The 24,108-nt window shown below is 32.8% G+C and overlaps 4 protein-coding genes across 7 annotated transcripts; 2 read left to right on the top strand and 2 right to left on the bottom strand.

Moving 5' to 3' along the window:
* The first annotated feature begins 2,023 nt into the window (after nucleotides 1-2,023).
* LOC126662143 (ABC transporter I family member 17-like) lies at nucleotides 2,024-4,678 on the top strand. Of its 4 annotated transcripts, none has more exons than XM_050356034.2 (5): nucleotides 2,024-2,152; nucleotides 2,238-2,585; nucleotides 3,588-3,775; nucleotides 3,854-4,086; nucleotides 4,301-4,678. In XM_050356034.2, exons 1-5 carry the CDS (start codon nucleotides 2,119-2,121, stop codon nucleotides 4,308-4,310), a joined length of 813 nt encoding a protein of 270 aa, XP_050211991.1. In that variant the 5' UTR covers nucleotides 2,024-2,118; the 3' UTR covers nucleotides 4,311-4,678. The 4 variants fall into 4 exon arrangements, with proteins under 4 accessions (XP_050211991.1, XP_050211987.1, XP_050211988.1 ...); XM_050356030.2 differs by having other exon boundaries at nucleotides 4,278-4,678; XM_050356031.2 differs by having other exon boundaries at nucleotides 4,273-4,678.
* A 370-nt stretch (nucleotides 4,679-5,048) lies between these two features.
* On the top strand, nucleotides 5,049-8,181 carry LOC126662144 (ABC transporter I family member 17-like). The gene is made up of 4 exons (XM_050356035.2): nucleotides 5,049-6,324; nucleotides 6,414-6,764; nucleotides 7,467-7,654; nucleotides 7,722-8,181. The coding sequence occupies exons 1-4, from the start codon at nucleotides 6,291-6,293 to the stop codon at nucleotides 7,974-7,976; spliced, it is 828 nt and encodes a 275-aa protein (XP_050211992.1). The 5' UTR covers nucleotides 5,049-6,290; the 3' UTR covers nucleotides 7,977-8,181.
* Nucleotides 8,182-8,235: 54 nt separating this feature from the next.
* LOC126662141 (L-type lectin-domain containing receptor kinase IX.1-like) lies at nucleotides 8,236-10,586 on the bottom strand. Its single transcript, XM_050356028.2, has one exon. The coding sequence runs from the start codon at nucleotides 10,551-10,553 to the stop codon at nucleotides 8,514-8,516; it is 2,040 nt and encodes a 679-aa protein (XP_050211985.1). The 5' UTR covers nucleotides 10,554-10,586; the 3' UTR covers nucleotides 8,236-8,513.
* A 1,801-nt stretch (nucleotides 10,587-12,387) lies between these two features.
* Nucleotides 12,388-15,894, bottom strand: LOC126662142 (uncharacterized). The gene is made up of 10 exons (XM_050356029.2): nucleotides 15,578-15,894; nucleotides 15,332-15,396; nucleotides 15,050-15,111; nucleotides 14,083-14,964; nucleotides 13,923-13,998; nucleotides 13,707-13,820; nucleotides 13,493-13,621; nucleotides 13,322-13,402; nucleotides 12,880-13,088; nucleotides 12,388-12,793 (listed from the first exon to the last, which is right to left on the bottom strand). The coding sequence occupies exons 1-10, from the start codon at nucleotides 15,720-15,722 to the stop codon at nucleotides 12,556-12,558; spliced, it is 2,001 nt and encodes a 666-aa protein (XP_050211986.1). The 5' UTR covers nucleotides 15,723-15,894; the 3' UTR covers nucleotides 12,388-12,555.
* Between the last annotated feature and the right edge of the window lie 8,214 nt (nucleotides 15,895-24,108).

The following is a 24,108-nucleotide window of genomic DNA, read 5'->3' as shown; positions in this document are numbered from 1 at the left end:
TATGACGAATTTTTATTAATGTATTAAATATATATAATTTGAAGAATTTTTATTATATTTGAAACTTATAAAAATTTTCATATTTATAAATTATGATATAGAAAATATTTTTTTAAATTATTAAAATCACCCGCGCAATGCGCGGGCATCGACCTAGTTTCACATATTATCAAACTCTTTATTTGATTCGGTTAAAATATAATTCGGTTTTGGTTCGGTTATGGAAATTTTTAATTTTTCGAGTTAGTTTAATTCGGTTTTAGTTTGATTCGGTGACCAAACCGACCATGCACACCCCTACTCCTTAATTTTGAATTTGCCTAACTAATACATGATCGACTTTGAACTCAATCCAATTAATCTGACATCTATAAATTTTAAACAATTAATCTGACATCTATAAATTCTAAAATTTAATTAACTAAAAAAGTAAAAAAATTATTTGATTTTAAGATATAAGTTTAAAAACAGGATTGACACTCTGCTCTTAAAAAAAATTGGTTAGAATTGAAGGCAATTTTTTTTTCAAAGGCTAAAATTTTTATTAATAATAAACATTACAGATGAACGATTCCTCAACACATTGAGTCAACTATTCTAAAAGAGATGATGAAAACTGTAAAAAAATTACAGTCATCGACTAGGGTTTTTCTAACCACCAAACGGGTCACCCAAAAAAATCAGGCTTGATTTTATTAACATGCTCGCACAATTTCCGGAACGTTCTAGAAGAGCCTAATCTCTGAACGTTCCATACTAAATAATTATTGATCTCGATGGTCCTGCATCCAGTGGCGGATCCAGGACTAATATGTGGTGGGGTCCATATATACAATTAAAAATTTAAATTGTAAAATATATAAATTTTAGCTAAATAAAAATAATATAATAACAAAAGATATAATTATCATGTATCGAGACAGATTATTGAAAACTGAATTATTATGGTGAAGTTTATTTATTTTATAATATTTCAACAATAAAAGATATATACATAGATTAGATTATAAATTAGTAAATTAAATTAAAATAAAACAATTGAATAAATATAAATCTTAAAATTTCAATAAGCATTTTTTTATTGTTAGAAAGAGAAATTTTTACGTTTATGAAAGAATTTGATATCAAATTCTTATTAGAAATTTGTCCAATATATGATACTTAATCAACATCAATAAATAAGAAAAATGTATAGCTTATTAAATTTTTCAACTAACTTGATCAAACTTTAATTCATAAGTTTTATATTTGAAATATAAAAGTAATAATTTTTTTTAATTGTAACATTATTGTTGCCTATTTTTTTATTGTCGTATTTGTAAGTTTGGTCTATAACACTTAGTGCTGCAACTTTGTATTATTTAGGGCTTTGTTTTGTTCTATCTTTTTATTTTGCTTATACTATATATGTAGGAAATTTTTTATTTAAGAAAAGGGTGGGGTCCATGGAACTCACCTTACAATGCATACATCTGCCCCTGAGCCTGCATCGCTTGAGTTACCATTAAAGTAACATCCACAGAAATACTTTTCTCATTAATCAACTCTAAAGCTCGAACTGCCTCTGGTTCATAGTTAGAAATTCGTCGTAAGACGGCTACTCTAAATGTTTCAAAAATTCAAGTCGTTTGCACCGCAAAAAACAATTTCATCTCTAAAGATGAAAAAAAACTACTCTTAATTTTGATTAGATTAGATCTAATCCCAATTAAAATACTATGGTAGAAATTTATTTATAGATCTAGACTAAATTGATTAAGAAAGAAACTTTATTCAAAATTAAAGATAAAAACTAGAAAAAAACTGAATTTTAGAGATCGGGGAGGTGATTTAAGAGAAGAAAATTTATTAAAATGCGAGAGGTTTTTCAAAAAGAAAGAGATGGCTGGGGTTTTGCCTTGATTGTCTATTGAAAAGATATTTTTTTAAAGATATTAAGGCTATCATTATCATTATTAAACATTGATTGAATTATCTACGTACTAAATTGCGACATGCAATTTAATGGAATCAACACATCATCATCGTAATTACCTGGTGAAGTAAAGTTCCGGTGTAGGCTTTTTCTGCTAAATTTCATACTAATACTTAACAAAAAAAAAACCATGCATAACACTAATGGAATTGAGCTCAATTTCCTCTTTTTCTCCAGGTAATTAATTAATTTAATTCGTCAAATAATTGAACATAGCATATATTTAATGGTGATTTTATTAAGTTAAGTTATATTTTTTTAGGTGCTAATGATGAAACAGAGCATTTATTTGCTGTACAAGATATAGAATCATGTATTGGTGGTGATCATGGTGATCTTATTAAGTTTAAGATTAGTAATTTGACGAAACAAAGTGATGATGGGTCCAATATATTGAATGGAATTAATTTGGACGTACCAAAAGGTGTTATTGTTGGAATTATTGGACCTAGTGGTGGCGGTAAATCGACGCTTTTACGGTCGTTGAATCGGCTTTGGGAACCGCCGTCCGGGACGGTGTTTCTTGATGGCTGTGATATTAAGGATCTTGATGTTCTTAGTCTTCGCCGGAAAGTTGGCATGCTTTTTCAGCTTCCTGTTCTTTTTGAAGGTTAGTTTGGTTTCCTTGAATTGAATTTTTGTTATTTCTGATGTTTGGAAAGTTTGAGTTTATGAAATTACTTTTTTTTTCGAGAAGTGGAGTGTTTGTCGGAGAAATTGAACCCGAGATTTAAGCGGAATGCTGTCCAACTCTTATACCATTAGAGTTATAGCTCATTCATGTGAATTTTCTTCTTTGAACATGAGAAAATGCATATTCAAAGAACTGAAATCATGTCAAAAACTGATCTTACTAGTGTTTGAATTGATTATATTGGTTTGATAGTATGTCATGATTTTGCAGAATTCAATTGAATTGAATTCTAACTTAAGTGGCAATTTATCCCCTAATTTGCAGGCAATGGTCAATTAGTATATATTCTAACTTTATGGTCAATTTAGTTCTAATTTTTTTCTTTATCAATTTATCCCACTTTTACACCTGATTCGACGCGCATTGCTTACCTCCTACAATAATTATTATTTTAAAATGAGGCAAATTGATAAAAAGAAAAACAAGTTTATGACTAAATTGACCATAAAGTTGAAATATGTGTTAATTGACCCTCGCTTTCAAGTTAAGGCAAATTGCTACTTAAGTTATTAAACTCTTGTGAAAAAAAATATACCTAACTGTTGCAGAGAAGAGTTTGAGAGAAAATGAATGAAAATGCACATTTAAAAGAACTGAAATCATGTCAAAAGCTGATTTAGTGATTTAATTGATGGTATTGGTTTAATATTGTGTACACATGATTTGCAAGAATTCAATTGAATCAAATTGTTTCACATAGTTTATGCCTAACATATTAATCCCCCATTTTGTGATTTGACTAAATGGTTGTTAATCCATTGATGAACCTAAATCTTTTAGTTTATGATATTTCGAATGCTGCAAGAACATACTTGAAATGTTACTAATGGTGGTATGTTTGTGTCGTAAACTCATATTCTTTCACAAATGTAGTTTGTGCTTTGTAGTCAACTTACTACTTGTTTTCCATTTATTTAGGTACCGTTGCCGATAACATACGATATGGACCGCAATTGAAGGGGAAGAAGCTTTCCGACGATGAGGTTCACAAGTTGCTTAAACTTGGTGATCTCGACTCTTCGTTTCACAAGAAGAATGGCAGCGAACTATCTGTAGGTCAAGCTCAGAGGGTTGCTCTTGCTAGGACTCTAGCTAACGAACCAGAGGTAAAATCAGTTTGTAATATGAGCTCTTTTTGGACTGTGTTGTGTTGTTGTAATTGTTTCCTTTCAAATCCTTGAAAGGTTTTGCTGCTAGATGAGCCAACGAGCGCGTTGGATCCCATATCGACACAAAACATTGAAGATGTTATTGTGAAACTCAAGAAGACTCGAGGAATGACAGTCGTGATGGTCTCTCACAGCATCAAACAGATTCAAAGAATTGCTGATGTTGTTTGCCTCCTCGTAGATGGAGAAGTTGTTGAGGTTTTGAAACCCGACGAGCTCTCAGAAGCCAAGCATCCCATGGCGCAAAGGTTCCTCCAACTCAGCTCTTGAGACTCCTTTGTTTTTTTAGCTCCCATTATATGAGCACAATTTGGGAACTTCAGATGTAATTTATCTAAAATACTAATTGAAGGGCTTGAAAAATTAAAACAGAACACGAAAAAAAATGTGTACTAGCTTGATGTTACAATACGTATTCACACTCGGAATGTCAGTTTAGGAACTCCGCAGTTTTGGGTGCAGAGGTAGATGAAGCTGCCGAAGATGTGGTGAACTGTGAAGACTGGGATTGACCTTCATTCGCGTTAGTAGTACTATTAAGACAGTGCAAGAACCGACACATTAACTGGAGCCGGAGCAAAGTACGATGGAGCAGGCATTTTCGGTGGGAGAATAGGCAATGGAGCCTCATTATTCAGCACATGAATCGCTTTCCTTACAGACAGTCGGTGATTTTCATCTGGATGAGCGCACCAAAGTCCAACGATTATCAACCGCTCCATGGTCTGCTCGTCAAATTTCCACCTAGCCTAGGATCTGCCTCTCGTCTTCCGTACAGGTTCTATCTCACACATAAATTTCATCTTCATTTGCATAAGGTTCTAAAGGTCTTCTTCCGCATGATATATCCAATGCGACGTTCCGAAAACTCTAGACATCGGATTCCCTGCTAGCCTTGCCTGTTGTGGCACATTCTGGTGCCATATACCCCATAGTCCCCGCCAAAATCGTCAAATGTGAACCTTTTCCGTGGCCGAAAAGCATTGCTAAAATCGAAATCCTCGAGTTTAGCATTGAAATTAGAGTCTAAAATGATGTGCTAGATTTAATCTCTCTATGAACCACAAATACTTCCCAGTCTTCATGCAAGTAGAGCAATCCCAAGGGCCAAGGCGAATCATTGAGCAATTTGACATATGCTAAATTAAAACGAAAAAATCATTAAATATAATTTAGAATTAGGATATAATTAAAAAAATTTATTAGAAAATATAAAAAAGAGATTTATATTTAATGTGATTTCCCCATAAAGATGTACAATTAAAATTAAATATAATATATAAAATAAAGATAGAATTGGAAAGTAAAATAAAAAAAATGCAATCAACATGATTGAAACAGTTCATACATCAACTGTTGTTTACTTTTTGTTTTAGAGGTTAAATAGGCAAAATTTAGAAGTTTCTATGGTCAAAAGGCTAAATTAGAAGACGATACATCAAATCGGTGAAAGTTTACAAGTACAGGGATTAAACCATGCATTACGCTTAGGGCTGAGCAAGAATCAAACCAGACCAAAAAATCGAACCGAACCAAACTTTGTTGTTTGGTTCGGTATTTCGGTGAATATGGTTTGGTTCGGTTTCTATTTTAGGTAAAGTTTGGTGTTTGGTGTTCGGTTTGGTTTGGGTGTTTTGAAAATCGAAAAATCAGAAAAACCAAATTAACCCAACTTTAATATAAAATCTATATATATTTTAAAACTAATATACATTTATACTTATATTTATATGTCTTTTTATCTTTATAGCTTAATTATTATTGATATATGAGTTAATAATCGTTATTTAGACATGTATGAAAATCTAATAGACTCTAATTATTTAATATTGAATTAACTTTAATATAAAAAATAAAAAAATAAAACATTAATCAAATTTGATTTTGACCGAACAAACCGTACCGAAATTTTAAGTTCGGTACGATTCGGTTTTTTTGCCTCCAAATTAAAAGTTCAATTCGGTTTGAAAATTTCCAAATAAAAACCGAAAAAATCAAAAAAATTCCAACCAAACCGAACTGAGCGAGACTCACTCTCTAATTACGACTATTTATATCATGCAACCGTTGCGCCACGTCATTTTTATATCAAGCCAATGAGCATTTAAGATAGGGAATTTTTTAATTATTATTTATTTTTTTATAATTTAATTTTCTGCATGGCTAACGCACAATTAATTTATTGTACGAATGACGTGGCACAACGGTTGTGTACAATAATTTCTCCCTAATTACGCTAAAAACAAGTTGGAAATAAAATGAGTGCAAATTGGACCCCTGAATTAAATTTTTTATCTGACAAAATTGGAAAATGGAATTTAATGGTTTGAAGAATCATGGAACTAGTCACACATCACCTGGTAAAGTAAGGTCCTGGTGCAGACTTTTTCTGCTAATTAAGTACACATTATAATACTTAACCAAGAATTTAACATCAACATGCTTAACACTAATGGCATTCGGCTCAAACTCCTCTAATTCTCCAGGTAATCAATTTAATTCATCAATTAATTCGAATTCTTTTGAATGATTATAGACAATAATTTCAATTTCAATTTCAATTTCAATATTTTAGGTTTTAATGATGAAACCAGAGAGAATTTATTGGCTGTAGAAGATGTAGAATCATGTATTGGTGGTGATAATGGTGATCTGATTAAGTTTAAGATTAGCAATTTGACGAAACAAACTGATACTGGATCCGCTATACTGAACGGAGTTGATTTGGAAATACCTAGAGGTGTTATTGTTGGAATTATTGGACCTAGCGGTAGCGGTAAATCCACGCTTTTACAGTCGTTGAATCGGCTTTGGGAACCGCCGTCCGGTACGGTGTTTCTTGATGGCTGTGATATTAGGGAGCTTGATGTTCTTTGTCTTCGCCGGAAAGTTGGCATGCTTTTTCAGCTTCCTGCTCTCTTTGAAGGTTGGTTTGAGTTCTGTTATTTCTGGTTTTTGGAATGTTTGAGTTTGTGTGTGTAATTGATTATTTGAGTATGTGGAAAATGTATAATTAAATGAATTAATTCGTGAAAATTGATGTGATTAGTGTTTGAATTGATGATATTGGCTTGATAATGTGTCATTATTTCGCAGAATTTGATTGAATTACACTCCTTGTCATAATTTATATGTGATTGAGTAGAATTTGAGAGAAATGAATGGAAATTTCAGAAAATTTGAAAGTAATTATGAATCCTCGATTTTGTGATTTTACTGAATTGTTGTTGATTCATTGAAGCCTAAATGTTTAGGTTTCTGATAGTTAGAATGAAGCGAAAACATTCTTGAATTGTTACAAATGGTAGCGCTTTTGTTTCGTATACTTGTATTCAGTGGCGAATCCAGCATTTTTTTTCTAGCCCGGGCTTAACTTCTACTTGACCTTTGTTTATCCGTCAGCTTGGGCTTAACCTCCATCTAGCCGTGAATTCACTATAAATCTATCTCTATTTTTAAAAATATTACCTAAATTTAATAGAAACATTTGATCCCAGCCGGGGTTGGAGCCTACCCTAGTCTAAGGGTAGTTCTGCCGCTGCTCGTATACATGAAGCTTCTTGCCTAATGCTTTCCTATGTAGCTTGTACTTAATAGTCAACTGACTACTTGATTTCTATTTCTTCAGGCACTGTTGCCGATAATGTACGATATGGCCCGCAATTGAAGGGGAAGAAGCTTTCCGATAATGAGGTTCACAAGTTGCTTACACTTGCTGATCTTGATTCTTCGTTTTACAAGAAGAATGGCAGCGAACTATCTGTAGGTCAAGCTCAAAGGGTTGCTCTTGCTAGGACTCTAGCTAACGAACCAGAGGTAAAATCATTTTAGCTCATGTTGGACTGTGGGTAGTTGTTTCTAATTATTTCCCCATATTTGATAGGTTTTGCTGCTAGATGAGCCAACGAGTGCTTTGGATCCCATATCGACACAAAACATTGAAGATGTTATTGTGAAACTCAAGAAGACTCGGGGAATGACAGTCGTGATGGTCTCTCACAGCATCAAACAGATTCAGAGAATTGCTGATGTTGTATGCCTCCTCGTAGATGGAGAAGTTGTTGAAGTTTTGAAACCCGATGAGCTCTCACAAGCCAAGCATCCTATGGCGCAAAGGTTTCTCCAACTCAGCTCTTGAGACCCCTTTGTTATTTTATCGCTCTTTATGTTTGATTCAGATCACCATACTCTTAAGTTATTTCTAGCATTGCAGCAAATGGATACAATTTTGTTTCTGGATAATCAGACGGGTCCCTAGTAACTCCAAAACGATGTTGCCATTGTTGCTTTTTTAATTCAAGTTAGAAATGATATGAAAAAGTTCCACTTGAACTAGAACTTAACCCTATCTCTCAAATTCACCCAAAAGTTCAAGTTATTAGGTGAGGCTCCAACAATGATATTATCTCTAATATATCCCCGCATACGAAACGTGAACAAGTACATGTCCAGTTTATCTTATACATTTAGTTAATTAAATGGGGGTTGCCAATGAACAAAAACTAGACCTTTCGATCATAGAGGCTCCGGAACATATGACTGTTAGGAGAAGTGAAAATAATCTCAGTGGACCCAAAAAGTTTGAACCTTTCACAAACCAAATTGTATACTGGCTTGGTGTTACAAAACTGGAAACAAAATGTGCTCAATTAGTATTTACACTCAGAATGTCAGTTTAGGAACTTGGCAGTTTCTGGTGCGAGGTAGATGAGGCCGCCGAAGATGCGATGAACTGTGAAGACTGGTATTGACTTTGGCTGGAATCAGTAGTACTATAAGACAGTGCAAGAGCAGATATATTAAATGGAGCCGGAGCAAAGTACGATGGAACGGGCATTTCTGGTGGGAGAATAGGTAATGGAGCTTCATTATTCAGCACATGAATCGCTTGCCTTATAGACGGTCGGAGATTTTCATCTGGATGAGCGCACCAGAGCCCGACGATCATCAACCGCTCCATGTTCTGCTCGTCAAATTCTCCACCTAGCCTAGGATCTGCCGCTTGAAGTAGCTCTCGCCTGCCGTACAGGTTCCAAATCCATTTTACCACATATACTTCGTCTTCATTTGCATTAGGTTCTATAGGTTTTCTTCCACATGCTATTTCCAAGGCGACGATTCCGAAACTGTACACGTCGGATTCCCTGCTAGCTTTGCCTGTTGTGGCACATTCAGGTGCCATATACCCCATAGTCCCTGCCAAAACCGTCGTTTGTGATCCTTTTCCATGGTCGACAAGCCGTGCTAAACCGAAATCTCCGAGTTTCGCACTGAAATTAGAGTCTAACATGATGTTGCTAGATTTAATATCTCTATGAACCACACATTGTTCCCATTCTTCATGCAAGTAGAGCAATCCCGAGGCTAACCCTTGAGCAATTTTGTACCTTAGGTCCCAAGTCAGTAAACCGCTTTCTTTGAAAAGGTGAGAGTCTAAGCTACCATTAGGCAGCAACTCGTAAACTAGTAGTAATTCTTTTCTTTCATGACACCAACCAATGAGCTGCACCAAGTTTCGGTGCCTCAGTCGACTAATTGTCTTCACTTCCGCTGCGTACTCTTTAACCCCCTGTTGAGAACCCCTCGATACTCTTTTAACAGCTACATTTATGTTCAAGCTCTTTAAGAATCCTTTATAAACTCCACCAAATCCGCCCTGGCCAAGCTTGTGTTCATCCTTAAAGTTATTTGTTGCTCGAGCCAATTCATGATACGGAAATCTCTTTGGTCCTGTTCCTTTTTCGAATTCGTCATCTATGTACTCATCCAGAACATGAGCTTCTTCTTCATCTCTAGCAGATTTCTTCCAATATACAGTAACAATCACAACTAAACAAACCAACCCGACAAAAGCGCCAGAAACTCCCAATCCGATCGCTAACATTTTCCCTTTTGTACTTTGTTTTTGCTCGTTTTCTCGATTTTCTGGGACTAGATTGTCATCAATTCCTAAGGCTGAACTGAATTCCCACGAGTGTATGCTGTGTAAAGCAACAAGTCCTCCTGTTGATGCTGAAAAGCCAAACGTAACCCTTTCTGGCAAATATTGCCTCAGATCAACTATCTCACTAAGATGTTGCATCACTAGGGTACCGTCTTGAAATCCGGTGAAGGCAACACTGAGATTAAGAGAACTAGAATTATAACTAATCCAGGCATCAGTTCTTAATCCTCTTTGTATATCACACAACCAATGAACAGTGTTCTCAGACCTCATCGATTTGAGGTCAATACCTACATGTTCGTATAGGGGATCTATGTAATTCGAAAAGATGTCGAATTCAACCGCTACAAAATCATTTAATGTAGTGTTTAGCTCCTGATTATCACTTGCAAGGCCTAAACTGATACCATTTGTCAAATTACGAGGTAGCTTTGAACCTTCCGGTGCAAGAAAGAAGGCTAAACCGTCTCCATAGGTAGACCTATTCTCCGAATTTATGACAAAAGAAAAATGAGTTTGGAAATTTGTTAAATTTCCCGAACCTTTATCGTAAAGCTGCAAAGCTTTATGATACGTGGCTCGGCCGAAACTTGTATTTGTGGTAAGCTGAATAGTTTGGTTTGCTGGGAATGCTCTTTCATAAGTTATATTCAAGTCGCCGGCGCTGAAACCGGTAAAGTTGAAAGACAATCCGCTAGCTCGTGGGGTTAAAACCGATATTAAGATGAACAAGATAGAGAATCGAAATGGAAGAAGAAGAAGAAGAAGCATGGTGGTAAGATGCAGTTTCGATAGAAAGCTTCCAATTCTATATAAAAAATAAATAAAGTGAATGTCTTTTTCTCGTCATTTTTAAAACATTGGTCTTTCTTTTCTCCATCATTTTTTTCATTTGTTTGAATTAGTCTTTCATTTAAATTATGGATTTGAAGAATGTTGAAATTCTGCATTAAAAATAGATTAATTTTTTGCATTTATACCATGTTGCAAGAAAACATGGAAGCTGATTTTTTCAAACTATAACGTGTGGAGACTTTTTTTAAAAAAAAATGGGGATATTTTCATAACTATTAGGGAAAAGAATCAAATAAGCCCCTAACATTTAGTCTTTGGATCAAATAGGGTCACAACTAGAAAGAGTCAAATAAGCCCCTAACGTTTTTAAATTGTTTTATCTAAGCCCTCCGTAGGGTTACCGAAGACTCTAACGTTTTTTAAATCGTATCAATGAGGACCCCTCAAAAGGGTTTAGAATATAGTTGTCAAATCGAGATTCGACTCGAGAATCGAAATTGTAATTTTGTGACTCGAGAATCGAGACTCGAATCGAATCGTAAGATTCGGCGATTATAAATACAAATAATATTAAAACAATAATATATATAACTATGAATAAAAAATATTATAATAAAATAAAATAAAATAAAATACTCTAGAAAAAGAAGAATTGATTTGACAAGTGAAAGTGATATACACAAAATATTCCTATTTTCTCTCTTCCACTCAAAAAGTAATCTTACTCACTCTCTCTCCCACGTTTTTTCTTTTCACTTATACCAAAACTCTACTACAATATAATATAATATAATAAAATCACATGATTGATTTTTCTCTTTCACCATCGTCTTCCTGAAAATTTATTCTTCTTCTTCTTCATCCTTCATCCTCCATTTTTATATAACTGAATTCTTCTTAAACAAAATATGTGGAGCTATATATTAAGAATTTGTTGTTTTTCGTATTTTTCTGACCTTTAACACGAAAATTGTATTAAAAATATGACATTTTAACTGAATCGGCCGTATCGTCCGAGTCGACCGAGTCATCCGATTCCCGACCGAGTCAGCCGATACATGACCAATTCTAGCTCATCTCCGAGTCACCCTATAGAGTCGCAACTTTAGATGATATAATTTAAATACGTTAGGGTCCTCGTTGCAATTTTCTGAACGTTGAGGACCTACTTGGCCCATAGACTAAATGTTACGGGCTTATTTGACCCTTTTCCCTAAATATTACTAAATCCAACAAGTGGGGATATAAAACTATGTTGAACTTTCCCATTCTCCTCTCCTGTCGTTTCTTCTTGGCAAGTAGTGCATAATATAAAATTGACATTGTGATAGAAAAATTTATTTATTTTTATCAATTTTACTAAATTTAACCAATTTTTTAATTTTTTTTAATTTTTTTTAATTTTATCTAATTTTAAAATTATTTATTTCGAAAATAACTCAATTATTTATCTGTTTCTGCTTTGTAGAAACGCTTAATAAACAAAATGAGAAGCAGAATTTGGGGTAATTTACACTAACATCTCTGGACTATCTTCTTTTTCATGAATCATTTCCTGAACTTCAATTCGTACTTTAATTGTAGCTAAACTTTTATTTAATAATTTGATTGTCCCGTGAGTTTCTTTAACTCCGTTAATTTGTAATGTTATGTGGATTCAATTGCAATAAACTTCACAACAAAATGGAGATTTTCAATGGATTTGAGACTTCAACAAACTTAAAAGGATTCCACCTAGAAGTTGGTAAACAGTATGAACAACAATACCATAAATATACATATTCTACACTGTTAATGAATCAATACACCATCAAGAATGCTGCTATATATACTGGCAGTTACTTATCTGGCAAGAAATTAAGAATGTATCGGAATTTCGAGGAATTAATTCAATGAATCGATTGAACACACAACAACAACAACAACAACAACAACAACAACAACAACAACAACAAAAAACCACTCTTCTTAGGTAAAATTATACTTGAGCCACTCTTCTTGTGCAGCTTTTTGGTGTATGAATAGCATGAAAGTTTGGTTCCTTCGGAATGGTATTGAGCCTTTTTCCTTGTAATGAATGATTGGAAACAGGACAAGTAGTAGAATCACCACCTTCACTTGGTTTTGCAGCTTCTTCTTTAGTTCCTAAAACCGCCAAGGAGTTTTCGATTATTGTTCCGAGTTGCGTGATGCAAGTCGTTTTACTCGATGCTGCCCTGCAAGTATCCACTAGTTAGACATTACTGCAAGAATTGGAAATATTTTATTGGTCTAGGGATTTTAAAGCACTAGAGAAACTTACTCTCGTGTTCTTGCTAATCGCTGCATTGATGGCGGTTTCGTTCCTTTCGAGCTGACTCCCGGTTTTAAAGCAGATTTTCCCTGCCTGCATTCCTGCTGTGAAGCAACAAGTTTCTGCTGAGACGAAACTGTATGTCTCATAGGCGTCGTTGAAGGGGGTTTCCGTCTCACTCTTTCTTTCATTATCTTTGACTCGGAAATCTTATTTTGCTGTATGAATCACAAGCATTTACATTCTTTAGCTGATATTCAATTAAAACCACATAAACTTCTTGAATCCTACGTTTTGCATTTCATTTTCAAAAATGCTTATAAAATTTCAAAACTTTATAGTTTATCCATTTGCCATTTGGCTATGTTTTTTGTTTTAGTGTTTCTGTTTCCGTACTACATACATTAAACTTAAATGTTGTGATATAATATATAATGTTTTATAAACTTACAAGCTGATCCGTCATTTCCTTTTCTCCGTTCTCATTTGCATCATTACGATTCTCATTTCGTTCCAAGAACTTGTCATTTCTCTGAAGTAAGAAACAAGATTATCACTTGGGAATTTAAAACTTCATTCAAATTAGCAATACAAACAGCACAAGAGAAAAACAAAAGCTCACCTGAAGCACGTTCTGTCGCCTTTTCAGTGAATTTCCTCCAGCCACCATCCGTGGGACCGATGCAACTTCACCGAGAAACGCAGATGAGATTTTCTTCTCTACATTTGCTTCTTTAAGAATTCCCCTTTCCTGTAATAGCACATACATTCTCAAATTCCATAAAAGATATCATTTGTTTTAGCAAATTAAATAGTATCAAAAGGGCTATACTAACATCAGTTCTCAATCGAAATGGCTTTGGATTTGTAGGCTTAAACTTTTTAAGCTGCAGTACTTGTGCAGCAGCTGTAGAGCTTTCTATTGATTGCTTAATTTTCGCTTTAACAGTCTGTATCATTTTCCAATGCAGAGATAAGTCAGAAACTTGAATGAACCGAAACTACGATAATTCAGATATGATGACAGCAAGTTTCTGAAAATGCTGGCTTACCTTTATATTGCCCTTCAAAGTCTCATTCTTGCCAGGAATTTTATCTTCTGTACCATTAGTTTTACTGCCCAATTTTCTATAGAAAGTTCATTTGTTAGCTATAGAACAAAGCATAAACATAAAACTTGTCACCCAAATAAATGGTAATCTTTATTTTTACCTGTTTTCATTAGAGGCTGAAGCATTTTCTTTATCATCATTCTCCATAACTTCACTGATATTTTCCTTGTCATCAGAAATTATTGCATCCTGATTGTTATTTCTCTCCGTAATTTCCTCCGAAGCTTGAATTTTCGGATCATCGCCGTCTGAAGAAGCTTCCTTTCCATTCTCATCCGATGAAGATTTTGAGGTTTCTGTAACTGCAATATGTTCTTCAAGTGAGTTTCCGTCGTCTCTCTTAGTACCATTTCCGACTTTCTCCTCAATATCCGTGTTAATGAAATCATTTTCAACCCTTTCATGAGTCTCCACATCATGATTCTGCTGTAACTTCTTTTCCTTAATAATTTTCTTATGGTTTTGAGTGAGTATTCCATCAAACACTCTGCTTTTAACCTCTCGTCCTCTTAGTTGTTTTCGACAATTATCCGAAGGCAATGGTTTGTTGTTACATCCCAATACTTGCTTCTTTAGACTAGTGATCTCAAGCTTCTTCATCTCAGCACATAAGGTCTTTGAAGGCGTTTTCGATTCCAAAGAACTCTTTGTTTTCCCCAACTTCTTCGGCGAACTAAAGACCAAAGTCTTTGCTACGACTCTATTCTTTGGCACTGCAGAAGCTGTCGTTTTCGGATTCCTAACACTTCGAAACACATCAGAATTCGACAGCTGCTTTTTCGTCTTAGAAGTAGTAGTAGTAACAGAAAGCTGCTGCTCATTTTTCTTCGTATTCGGAGTCAAATTCTGTTTCGAAATAGGCTTCACTTTTACTTTAGGATCACCAATCCTCTTAGATATTGAAGAAATCAAAGCAAGTCTTGGAATTCTAGACTTTGATAGTTTCGCAGGAACCGTCCTTGGGCATTTCAGTCCAGTAGTCCTGCAAAAAAACCAGCAAATTATGTTATGTGCAAGACAATATATAAAGAAATTGGAGTAATTCAATTGTTTGTATATATACACACCATGAGTCCTTTCTGTAGAGTGCTCTTCTAAGACGAATATTCGGACTTCTTGCTGCCATAACCTGAAGAATTCAGAAGCTCAATTTGTAAATTTTTCTTCATTAACCATAAAAGAGTAGGGAAAAGAAGTAGTAAGTAGTAACAAGGACACAGGAAAACGAGACATTTGGACATGAACACGGTGAAACGGTGTAAAAACTAAAAACCGAAGTTTCATGTCCGAAACATCCAGCACGTATCCAAAACGAGCAATGTTGATTGAATAAAGTGTCCGTGACTAACCCGGAGAACAAAGTTTTTGTAGATTTCTTCAGAATCCATTTCTTCTTCATGTTTTTGGTCACATCCTGATAGAGACAAAAAGAATTAGATGCTTGGAATCTAAAAATTATATTTAATGCCTTATACTATGCTGCACGGAGACAGAATTTTAAAATATGACCCTAATGTAAAAATTATATTCAAATTAACTGATCCCAGAAAAGAAATAAAAAACTTTGAGAATAAAGATAGAAACTTTATACTAACCAACTCTAGAGCAGAACCAGTAACGGTCATCTCCATGGCGGTCGGGTTCCGGTGCAGCGAGGTCCACAAATTTCGGAGCCTCTATAGTTTCATAAAACTCTTCTTCTTCTTCAATGTTGATTCGTAAAATTTCTGGTTCGTCCATTGCGTAGCGAGTCGGAGAGCGGGTTTGGAGAGAGTTTAGAGAGAGAGAGAGAGAGTTGTTGTTAAATTGTTAAGTGTTTGCTCAGAAGAAAATAGATGAGATTTTTTAAATTCTGTGTTCAGTAAAAGTAGCCGTTAGAGAAGAAGAAATAAAAGGTCTACGTTTCGGACAAGATGGTCTTGTTAACGGATATTTAAGTGTCTTTTGAACCGGGTTTTGATTTTGAATGTTGGATCTTGACCCTATCTGGCTTGATTAGTTGGGCCTTGATTATTTCTATCACTCCAAAAGAAAATTAATAAAATTTTATTTTTAAAATTTTTTTGTATAATTTGATTGTTGTAAACATTGTTAATAAAATTATTTTAATCTTTTTTCTTTTTCTTTATTTTTATTTAACTCTAGTAAAGGTCAATAATTACATTATCAAGTTGCACAATAGATTAAATTACGGTATTTATAAGTTGGACATAGACTTTATGACATTATGAATCGAATTTCACATATAAATTCTAATATATAATAGTTATTTTATTTTATTATAAATTATGAAAATTAAAATACTAAAAACATTCAAAAAATTTATTTTATTAAAAATTATGATAATACAAAATAAGTTTTATTAGATGCATATGTTAATATATTTATAAAAAAAATGAACAATCAAAGAACAATCAAATTAAAAAAATGTATTATATGTATATTGTAATGAATAGAGGAATCAAAGTTAAAATTATACTAATATTTATGTTATTGGAATAAAATTATTGACGACTATATTTGTTTATTGTACAAATTGAATAAGCAAGTAAAGAACAAAAAAAATAACGACATAATTAGAGTTTAATTAATAAACAACTAAATAGCAACCAAAAAATAACTACATAGTAACCAAAAACTAAACCACCATTGAATTATTAATCAAATCATGTAATTTTAATTTGATTCGGATGAGAAGTAATCATAATTGGTCAATCAAATGAATTTTTAATAGGCTCAAATGCATTAAAAATCGCCAACTTTCACCTGTTTTTAGTATAACATAATCTTTTATTTTTGGCAAAAAAGGTATATAAACTTTCAAATTTTTACAATTAAAAACATCAACACCGTTTTTAATATAAAACAACACTGTTTTAGATGAAAACGGCGCCTTTTTTTATGTAAAATTGCACTATTTTTCAAAGGAAAACACACGTGGTCTTAATTGCAAAAAAAAAAATTGAAAGTTCATGTTTAATATGCCAAAATTAAAAAATTATGTTAAATCACCAAAAACACGCAAAAATTTGTGATTTTTGGTGCATTTAAGCCTTTTTAATATTAGATGATAACAAAATTTAACAAAATAGAGAAAATTATATTTCATATAAATCAATAAGCAATTAAAGTTAGATGATAACAAAATTTAACAAAATAGAGAAAATTATATTTCATATAAATCAATAAGCAATTAAAGAGCAACAAATGTGCAAACAAAGAACATACAACAAGTAACAAAACAATTTATTAAAAAAAAGTAACAAAACAAAAAACAACTAAAGAACAACCAATTAACGTATAACAAAAGAACAATTAATGAGCAACCAAAACTGAAATCGAATCAAATTTTATGTAGATACATCTTTATTTTTTTTCTTTTTAAAATATATCTATAAACTATTGCTTTTAAAAATATTTTAAATTTAATCCTTTGAGTTGTTTTATTTTTTTATTTATATAATTGGTATGGTAAAAATATAATAAATGAATAGATAGATAATAATTTAAAATAACTTAAAAATAAAAAAGACTAAATATGAAGTATAAATTTCTTAAATACAAATGTGTATATATAAATGATAAATTATAAAATAGGAAAACTCGTCTAATTAAAAATAACACAATATTTAAAAAATCAAAAAATTAAATTAACAATTATTTCATAAACAAAAAAGAAAAATGTCAAAAATTAAATAACAATGTGACAAGTGTTTAAATGTGTAGATAAATAATAAATTTCATAATAAAGTTAAAGTAAAAATTATTATTTTCAGAAATAGAAATATTGCCACATGGCTTTCTTTCTATCAAAGTGAAAGTGGATTTGTTAGTGATGATGAGATATACGTTTGTCAAAGGAAACCAAAATAAACGTATTTTTGCAAAATGCTAAGTAAAAAGGCACACCCTTGCAAATGGGAACAGTGAAGAAGTATGTTTGGAAAGATTTGAAAATAAAGCGTATAATGTGTAGTTTCTTCCAAAAATACCGTAAAAGATCTTTAATCTTCAAACATATATATAAAGTTAAAAAAAACAATTTTAATAGGAATTTAGAGAACGATTTTGTTGCTCGACTACATCTCAAAAAGCTTTATGGAAAAGAAAAAATAGAAGGCGCTCGAAGTGGTAAAAAGTAAAAACTGTCCGCCTTTTCGTTGCAGCCGCCCCTATCCGCTGCTACTACATCTCTGATGCTAACCGTCATTTGCCTCTCTGCCACTTGCCGCCCAAAAATTGAAGGATAAAAGTAATGTTGCTCCTTCGGTAGCGATCCACTCTTTCTTGCTTAAGTGTGGCTAGGAAAGTGGGTTGAGTCTTCTCCATTTTCTTATAGAGTTGCCTAGCTGAAATGTCTACTTCTCCCGCTATGGAGACCTATCAGATGATGCTGAAAAGAGTTGCTTTACATCTCCACCTTGTGGCTAGTTGGACCCACGATCCAAAATTCGTCAAAAAGATTAAAAATATAAGTATTTTCCAACTTAGCAATGTTGGGGCCTGCAATTTCAATGTACGTCTTATAACTGCAAGTTGCAAACGCTACAATGTTGAAAATGATGTCTTTGAATTTAGTGTAGATGGCGAATATAAGCTAGGAATTTTATTGAAGGATATCTACACGTTTATCGGGCTTTTTATTGATGGAAAGGCTTTGATGATTACTTAATCACATGATCCTAATAAAATTTATAGAGAACTTTTGTGTTGGGAAAGAGAGGCTAATGTCCAAAAGCCATGTTGAATGCTAATAAAATCGCTGAAGGATAAGTTTATGAATATTCTAACTGAAATTGAGGATGATAACTGAGAGCTGAAGTTCTATGTTAGGGGGTACTTGCTTTTTCTTATAGTGTGCCTCTTGCTTCCTTGCACGACAGATAACGAAATACCAGTTACGTAGTTGCTGTTTTTAGAGAAAATTGATGAATTTGATGAATTTGCTTGGGGTGCTGAAGTACTTGCACAGCTTAAAAATCTAGATAAAGTTACAGTGCTCCGTAAGCTCACTTCCCTTCACTCGATCAGAATTTTTCGAGTCCATTTTTGAGTTGTGCCAGTACTTCGGCACTCTAAGCAAATTCATCAAACTCATCAATTTTCTCTAGAAATAGCAAACACGTAACTGGTATTTCGTATGTGTCGTGCAAGGAAGTAAGAGGCACGCTATAAGGAAAAGCAAGTACCCTCTAACATAGAACTCTTCTCGGCTACCATCCCCAATTTCAGTTGAAACATTCATAAATTTATCCTTTAGCGATTTTATTAGTATCCAACCTGGATTTTTGACATTAGCCTTTCTTTCCCAACCCAAACGTTTTTTACAAACTTTATAAAGATCATGCGATTCAGCAATCACCAAAGCTTTTTCGTCAACAGGAAGCCCGGTAAACATGTAAACATCCTCCAACGAAATCCCTAGCTTATATTCGCCATCTGCCACAAATTCGAAGACATCATTTTCAATATTGTAGTGTTTGCAACATGTAGTTATAAAACGTGCACTGAAATTACAGCGTCCAACATTGCTAAGTTGGAAAATGCTTAGATTTTTAATCTTTCTGACGACTTTTGGGTTGTGGGTCCAACTAGCCACAAAAATGGAAATGCGGAGGAACTTTTTTTCAGCATCATTTAATAGGTCTCTATAGGGGGGGAGAAGTAGACATCTCGGCTAGGCAACTCTCCAAGAAAATGGAGAAGGCTCAACCCACTTTCTTAGCCACGCTTAAGGAAGAAAGAGTGGAATCGCTACCGAAGGAGCAACATTACTTTTATCCTTCAATTTTTAGGCGGCAAGTGGCAGAGAGGAAAATGACGGTTAGCTGCAGAGACAGAGTAGCGGCGGATAGGGGGTGGCTGCAAAGGCAGGCAACTTTTACTTTTTTTTACCACTTCAAGCGCCTTCTATTTTTCCTTTTCCATAAAGTTTTTTGAGATGTAATCGAGCAACAAAATCATTCACTGAATTGGTAAATTGTCATTGATTCTGCAAATACTTCCGGCCCAAGTTCTCATTATTCACAACCTTGATTAACCTAATTAGGCCAAAGAGAAAAATGAATTCGAACAAGAAGGTGCGAGAAATCTCTTGACGACGCCATAAACCTTTCCTCTGATCAAATTTTTAAAAGATATAGCGGGAACTTGATCACCTAGTCTTTGAAATATCGTGACCCGGCGAGTCATCATATTTGTAGTAATAGTTTAGCCGAATTGCCATTAACAACTATTTATTCGAGTTTATGCTTTGGATTGCTATAGATTGTAACTCTCTTTTTCTTTTTTCTTTTTGAGTTTTCTGCTAAATTTGTTGGATATGTTTATTGGAAATTTCTATACCAATTTAGATGCAGATGTAAAATTTATATAAATGAAAAGAGATGTATATAAATGAAAATAAATATAAAAATACGTAAAAGAATCTGAAATCATAATGGTAAAAACTGTTGCACTTAATTATCAAAAAAAAAAGGCTTAATTCCTTAAAAAACCCCCACCTTGTATTCTTTTTTCGTTTATACCCTGACCTTGTAAAAACACCATTTGTACCCAATTTTGAGTTTTTATGTTTCATCTCTACCCAAAAGCATTAAATTGTACTCTTTTCATTTAAAAAAGAGTTTAAAACAATCCTTCATTTTTAACTTATATACTAATTAGATATTAAAGTTATTAATAGTACAAAAATAACATCTTCTTCAAAAAATTAAAAATAATAATATTTTTTTTTTAAATAATTCCAAATTTTTTGTTTATTTTTTTAATTTTTTTTACTTTTTTTAAAAAATATTTCTAACAAAAAAATTAAAAATAATAATAATTTTTTTAATTTTTTTATTATTTTATATAATTAAAAAAATTAATTAATTATTTGGATATATTTGATCATTTTTTAAGTTTAAGGATTTATTTGTATTTTTAAAAATAGAAAAAAGTATGTTTTAACTCTTTTCTAAATGAAAAGAGTACAATTTAATGCTTTTGGGTAGGGATGAAACATAAAAACCCAAAATTGGGTACAAATGGTGTTTTTACAAGGTCAGGGTATAAACGAAAAAAAAGTGCAAGGTGGGGGTTTTTTAAGAAATTAAGCCAAAAAAAAAACTGTTGCAGTTTTTATCATAATGGTATGGGATTGTTTTGCATATTCTTTAATTATGATTATTCGGTTTCTTAATTTGTAATGAGATCTTATGTTTAATAGTTTTATATACTATGAACTTTATTTTAATACCATAGACATGGAATTTTTGCCTGCAAGTAGATTAAGTGCAATGTAATACTAATATTACAAACTATTAGTCTATTAGTGCAAATTGCAAAACGCTCTGCCTACAACAGTTTTGGAAATCAAGAATAGTTCATTAATTTTTCCGAATTTTTACGATTATAACTGTTTCGGATTTAAGTTAATACTTCCTCCTTTTTTTTAGTTGTTTATTTAAGCAAAATTGTACATATTAAAATTGTGTTTTTTTAATTTAAAATATAAAAAGAATACAAATATAACTCCATTAGTTAATAAATGTTTTTTAAAGTACAACATAAAATCATTTATTATCTGTGGGTAAATTTGAAATATAAAGATTAAAATAATCTTGAATTTTTAAATGTACAAGTATTTATAGACAAATAAAATTGGCTAGGACAAGTAAAAAAAACGAAGGGAGTATATTTTATTTTGGAAACAGAAAGTGCAATAATAATAATATAATACGAGAAATAAAAAAATTATTTTGAAAAAAAAGATGAGTATGTATTGTTGAAACTTATTTTTTTCAATGGAAAAAGAAATAAATATAAGAATTTGTATAAATGCTATAATTGAATTTATAAGAATATGAAAATATTCATACCAAATCAAACTGATCAGTTTGATTGTGTTCCCAAATTGATGTGTTTTTTAAGGTCTAATCACTCAAAATCCGCCTCATCTTTAGCCTCTTTTGCAAATATATTCTGATGTAGGAATTTTTTTAATTTTATCCTAATTTATCTTTTTATGTTTTAATTGTACCCAAAACATTAAAATTGACCACTTTTTACTTTAAAAAAAATTAAAAATAATCCTTCATTTTTAGCCTATATTTCAATTAGACTCTAAAATTATTAATAATATAAAAAATAAAAGATTAGTTCAAATTTTTTATAAGTGAAAAGAGATCAATTTAATGTTTTGGGGTACAATTAAAACATAAAAAGACAAATTAGACTAAAATTGGAGAAATTCCTACGTTAGGATATATTTATAAAAGGGGTTAAAGGTGAGGGGTTTTGAGTGATTAAACTTTTTTTTAATTCAATTTGTATAGACATTCAACTAAAAGAAAATTCTTAAATAGATTCGGTTCACCACGTCGTCCGTGCTAAATCTTAAAGTTGAATCAATCTAGAAAATTAAAATTATTTTATAATATTAATTGAATTTTAATCTATAGACTTGAGTTGGTCATTCAGTTTAATTCAATTTTTAATGAAGTGTAAACAAGTCGAATAAATGTATATCATCAAGCTCTGATCGAGTTAAAATATATTATATAAACACTCAATTTTGAGCTTCAATGAGCTTAAATTCTAAAGCTCGAGCTTCATGCTAACTGCTCGATTATGAATTTGAATCAAACTCAATAAATGTTATTATTCAAAAAGTGTATTTTCTATTTTTTAAAATAATTTTTTATATCCACAACTTTAACTATTTTATAAATTATATCTCTAAGGAAAAAGGTAAAAAAAAAACCTCAATTTTTCCTTAAAAATGCAGAACAACCCACTTTTTCTGGATACAATTAAGCCCTCGTGCTTTTAAATTTGACAATTAAACTCTTAATGTTTTAAAATTAAAAAAATAAACTCTTTTAACTTATTTTTTAAACATTTACCCCTCAAATGTTTGGTAAATATTTTAAACATTAAAAATTAGTTTTCTATATGATTATGAGAGACATGTCAGTCATTAGCGAGTGTTTCTAATGGTGTTGGAGGAAAGGGGTTCTTTATTCTATTTGAAAACAAAGAGGGCTTAATTATACCTGAAAAGTAAAAAGGTTGATCTGTATTTTTAAAAAAATTACGAATGTTTTTTTGTACCTTTTGCCTATCTCTAAATATAATTTGGATGTTCTCGTCCGTCATTTTCACTACTAGAAAAATCGGTTTTTGCGACGGATATTTGCGACGGACGCAAATTCCGTCGCAAATTACGCCATATGGCGACGAATTTGGCGACAGAATACTATTCCGTCGCCAAAACCCCCATTTTTTGAGGCGGGATAGCTCCCGCCAGTTTTGCGACGGGCAGTCCGTCGCAAATCCGTCACTAAATTGGCGGGAATAAGGAGGGAAATGGAGGGAAATAAGGGCGCCTAATTTTTTGCGACAGATTAAAACCATCCGTCGCAAATTGTCTTCTGCACAACAACACTGCGTTTTGGCTAACAAAATTTGCGACGGAAGTTACCGTCCGTCGCAATTGTTGTTAGCCGAAACGCTGCGTTTCATTTAACACAATATTTGCGACGGAAATGGTAGTCCGTCGCAAAAATTGTGTTAAATGAAACCGCAGATCGGTTTCTTCCCCATTCTTTCTCTTTATTTTTTTCCGCCTCCTCCCCATCTTTTCCCTGTTTCCGCCGCCGGTTGTCCTTCCCCCGCCGTTTTCCTCCTCCGCCGCCGTTCCCGTCCTCCCCCGCCGTTTCCCTTCTTCCCTGCCGTTTCCCTCCTCCCCCGCGTGTTTTTCTGCTGTTTCCGGCGCCAACTGCCGCCGTTCAGAGCAACCGCCGCCGCCGTTCATTTTTCCCAGCCGCCGTCCGTTCCTCTCCTCCCCGGTAAGTTTTCTGATTTTTTTTTATATTTAAATTTAATTTCAGTTTTTTATATATAAACTAATTATATAAATTAAATAAAATAATTTCAGTTCTCCCTCCACCGCTGCCACCGCTGCCTCCGCTCCGTTGCCTCCGCTCCGCTCCGCTGTCTCCGCTCCTTTTTTTGGTAAATTTCAGTTTTATTGTTTATTATAAATTTGAAAGATTTATTAAATTTATTTAATATATTTGGTTAAATTTCGGTTTTATTGTTTTTTAGGTTTATTATAGGTTAAGTCAAATATTAAATTAAT

Source organism: Mercurialis annua, linkage group LG8, assembly GCF_937616625.2.
Source record: "Mercurialis annua linkage group LG8, ddMerAnnu1.2, whole genome shotgun sequence".
In the NCBI taxonomy this organism is placed as follows: Eukaryota; Viridiplantae; Streptophyta; class Magnoliopsida; order Malpighiales; family Euphorbiaceae; genus Mercurialis; species Mercurialis annua.
The sequence above is the reverse complement of the archived record's forward strand: the minus strand, read 5'-3'. Positions and strand labels throughout refer to the sequence as shown.

Coding starts and splice junctions, on each gene's coding strand:
- LOC126662143 (XM_050356030.2), top strand. CDS start 2,119: ATGGAATTGAGCTCAATTTCCTCTTTTTCTCCAG. Junction 2,586..3,587: donor GCTTCCTGTTCTTTTTGAAG/GTTAGTTTGGTT, acceptor CCATTTATTTAG/GTACCGTTGCCGATAACATA. Junction 4,087..4,277: donor AAGCATCCCATGGCGCAAAG/GTTCCTCCAACT, acceptor ATGTCAGTTTAG/GAACTCCGCAGTTTTGGGTG.
- LOC126662141 (XM_050356028.2), bottom strand. CDS start 10,553: ATGCTTCTTCTTCTTCTTCTTCCATTTCGATTCTCTATCTTGTTCATC.
- LOC126662144 (XM_050356035.2), top strand. CDS start 6,291: ATGGCATTCGGCTCAAACTCCTCTAATTCTCCAG. Junction 6,325..6,413: donor AAACTCCTCTAATTCTCCAG/GTAATCAATTTA, acceptor TCAATATTTTAG/GTTTTAATGATGAAACCAGA. Junction 7,655..7,721: donor CTCTAGCTAACGAACCAGAG/GTAAAATCATTT, acceptor CATATTTGATAG/GTTTTGCTGCTAGATGAGCC.
- LOC126662142 (XM_050356029.2), bottom strand. CDS start 15,722: ATGGACGAACCAGAAATTTTACGAATCAACATTGAAGAAGAAGAAGAG. Junction 13,089..13,321: donor AGGAAATGACGGATCAGCTT/GTAAGTTTATAA, acceptor TGATTCATACAG/CAAAATAAGATTTCCGAGTC. Junction 12,794..12,879: donor CGATTAGCAAGAACACGAGA/GTAAGTTTCTCT, acceptor GGATACTTGCAG/GGCAGCATCGAGTAAAACGA.